General features: G+C 73.6%; 1 protein-coding gene across 1 annotated transcript; it reads right to left on the reverse strand.

Moving 5' to 3' along the window:
- Positions 1 to 492: 492 nt before the first annotated feature.
- Positions 493 to 1,794, reverse strand: FOXB2 (forkhead box B2). The gene has a single exon (XM_038525615.1). The coding sequence runs from the start codon at positions 1,792 to 1,794 to the stop codon at positions 493 to 495; it is 1,302 nt and encodes a 433-aa protein (XP_038381543.1).
- Between the last annotated feature and the right edge of the window lie 986 nt (positions 1,795 to 2,780).

Consider the following 2,780-nt stretch of genomic DNA (forward strand, 5'->3'; position numbering starts at 1 on the left):
CGAGAGGCCGCCGCCCTGGGTGAGAAACTTGGTGGCTTGAGGTCTGTTTAAAGGGTCATTCTCGGTGGGATTTCTCCCCAGGGGGTTTAGCTTCGCCAGCTTCTGCTCCCCGGAGCGAGGGTCTAAATCCATTTCCAATTTGACAGCGAACGAGGCCTCCCCAAACTCCTTCGCTCCCTCCCCGCCCCATAACTTACTGACTTACATTATTAATTACAATAGAAACTCTTACCTGAAAATTGCCTTTCATGAATCTGATTGTACGACATGGTATAAACACAGACAACAGAAGTGTGAGGTTTATTCAGACCACCGGAGAAGCCACTTTCGGGTTTCTCAGTTCAGCCCCTGCTGGGCGGCCAAGGCTCTGGCTCGCCCGCTCCGCCCAGCCTCGGGGCCCTCTCCCTCCCGGGCGGTCCGGGGCCAGGAGTCCTCGCACGCGCTCGTCCCCCCCGCCCCCCCGCCCCCCCCCCCCCCAGCCCGCCGGCTCCCCTAGGAGTGCACCAGCACCGAGTGCAGGGAGCTGCCCTTGCTCTGGGCCGCACCGGGGGCGGCGGGCTCCAGCAGGGAGGCGGCTGGCGAGGCCGCAGCGGCCGGGCACACGGTGGACGGCGCGGGCTGCTGCTGCGCGGCCGCGGACACCGTGAGCGTCGGAGGCAGCGCGGCCACCGGCGGCAGCGAGGGCGTGGGCTTGATGGGCACCGGCACGGCAGGCAGGCTCTGGCTTGCCGAGTGGCACAGGGCCTTGACCGGCACCCCGAAGGCCCCATACTCCGGGCCCACGGGGACCCCCGCGGCGGCGGCGGCGGCGGCGGCCGCGGCCACCGAATCCATGACGCCCACGTGCGGCCACACGGAGCTGACGACGTTGCCAAGCTGGCCGGGCACGGGGTAGCCCAGGTGGTGCATGACGGACGCCAAGGGCAGCCCGCCGGCCTGCAGCACGCCCTTGTAGTCTCGGCTGATGATGTTCTCGATGGCGAACGGGTGCTTGAAGCCCGACGTGGACGCCGCGGCGGCGGCGGCGGCGGCGGCCGCCGAGCCCAACCCGTAGGGCGGGAACTGCGACAGGCGCCCCACGCTGCCCACCGCCGCCGCCGCCGCGGCCGCCGCCGCCGCCGCCACCGCCGCCGCCTCCTGCATCTTGCCCGGGTGGGACGGCGGCTGCGGCTGCGACTGCTGGGGCGGCGGCTGCGGGGGCTGCGACGAGAGGTGCGGCGGCGGCTGCGCGGCGGGAGGAGGCTGCTGATGGAAATAATGCACCATGTGCGGCGGCGGCGGGGGCGGCGCGGGCTGCGGCGGGTGGTGGTGGTGGTGGTGCGCGGCCGCGTGGTGGTGGTGGTGGTGGTGGTGCGGGTGGTGCGGGTGGTGCGGGTGGTGCGGGTGCAGGTGCCCTCCGGGCCCCGCGCCCGGCGCGCCCTTGGTGCTTCCCGCGTGCAGGTGAGTGTGTTCCGCGCGCAGCACCTTGAAGCGCTTGCGGCGCCGCAGGAAGCTGCCGTTCTCGAACATGTCGCCGCAGTCGGGATGCAGCGCCCAGAAGCTGCCCTTGCCGGGCTGGTCCGGCCGCCGCGGGATCTTGATGAAGCAGTCGTTGAAGGAGAGGTTGTGGCGCAGGCTGTTCTGCCAACGCTGCGTGTGCTCGCGGTAGTAGGGGAAGCGCTCCATGATGAACTTGTAGATGTCGCTCAGCGGCAGCATCTTCTCGGCCGAGTGCTGGATGGCCATGGCGGTCAGCGAGATGTACGAGTAGGGCGGCTTTTGGTCGCTGTACGAGCTCTTCCCCGGCCGCGGCATCGCCCCCGCCGCCCCCGCCGCCCTCCGGCCCCCCCTGGACGGCAGGGTCGCTCCGCACCCGGGAGCGGGGGCCTGGCCGTCCCCACTACGCCCCACGCCGCCCGCCCGGCCCCGCCACCCCGCCCTCTCGGCCCCCAGACCCGCTCGCCGTCTCCCTCGGGCCTCCCGCCAGCGGCTTGCGGGGCTCCGCGCCCGCTGCGCTCTCCGGCCAGCTCCGCTCTCGGCCGCTCGCAGCGTGCGCCCGACGGTGGCCGACCCGCGCGCCGAGTGGAGGACGGGGCGCGCCAGGTGCCCCCGCGCCCCCCGCGCCCTCCGCGCGGCTCCCCCAGGTGGTCCGAGACCGCGCGCTGGAGCCGGCGGCCGAGGCGTGCTCCGCAGGGCCGTGTTCCCTCCCGGCCTCCTCTCTTGCTTTCTCTCGGTCCGAGGGAAGCCCAGGCCCAGCGGGCGGCGAGGAAGGACTGGACAGGCGGGACCCCGGCGCTTCAAGTCCGAGTCGGCGCTCGCGCTCCTGGAGGGCCGGGGAGGCGAGGCTGGCCGCGCCCGGAGGCTGCCCCCCGCTCGGGCGCCGAGCCGGCCCGCGCCGCAGCCGTGGTGGTCCTGGAGCGGAGAGGCGAGGTCAGGAGAAGGGAGCTCGGCTCCTGGCGGCCGCGGCCGCTCGCCGCGGGGCCGGGGAGGGAGCTGCTGGCGGTCCCCGGGGGAGGGGGAAAGTTTGGGGCCTGCGGCGGCGACGCGGGGCGCTGGACGCGGGGCGCGCGCCGCGGGCCCGAGGGGGCGGCGGCGAAGGCCGCGAGGAGGCGAGGCTGGCCCGGGCCCGTCTCGAGTCGGAGAGGCGGAGGCGGCGGCGGCGGCGGCGGCGGCGGCTGTGGCAGCGACGCGCTCTCCTGGCTGCGTTTTGTAATGGTCCCCGAGACGCCGGAGACCCCCGCAGCTCGCGCTTCGAGACTATCACATGACCGAGGCTGAGGGAGTCCGCCGCCGCCGCCGCC

Source organism: Canis lupus, chromosome 1 (genome assembly GCF_011100685.1).
Source record: "Canis lupus familiaris isolate Mischka breed German Shepherd chromosome 1, alternate assembly UU_Cfam_GSD_1.0, whole genome shotgun sequence".
NCBI lineage: Eukaryota > Metazoa > Chordata > Mammalia > Carnivora > Canidae > Canis > Canis lupus.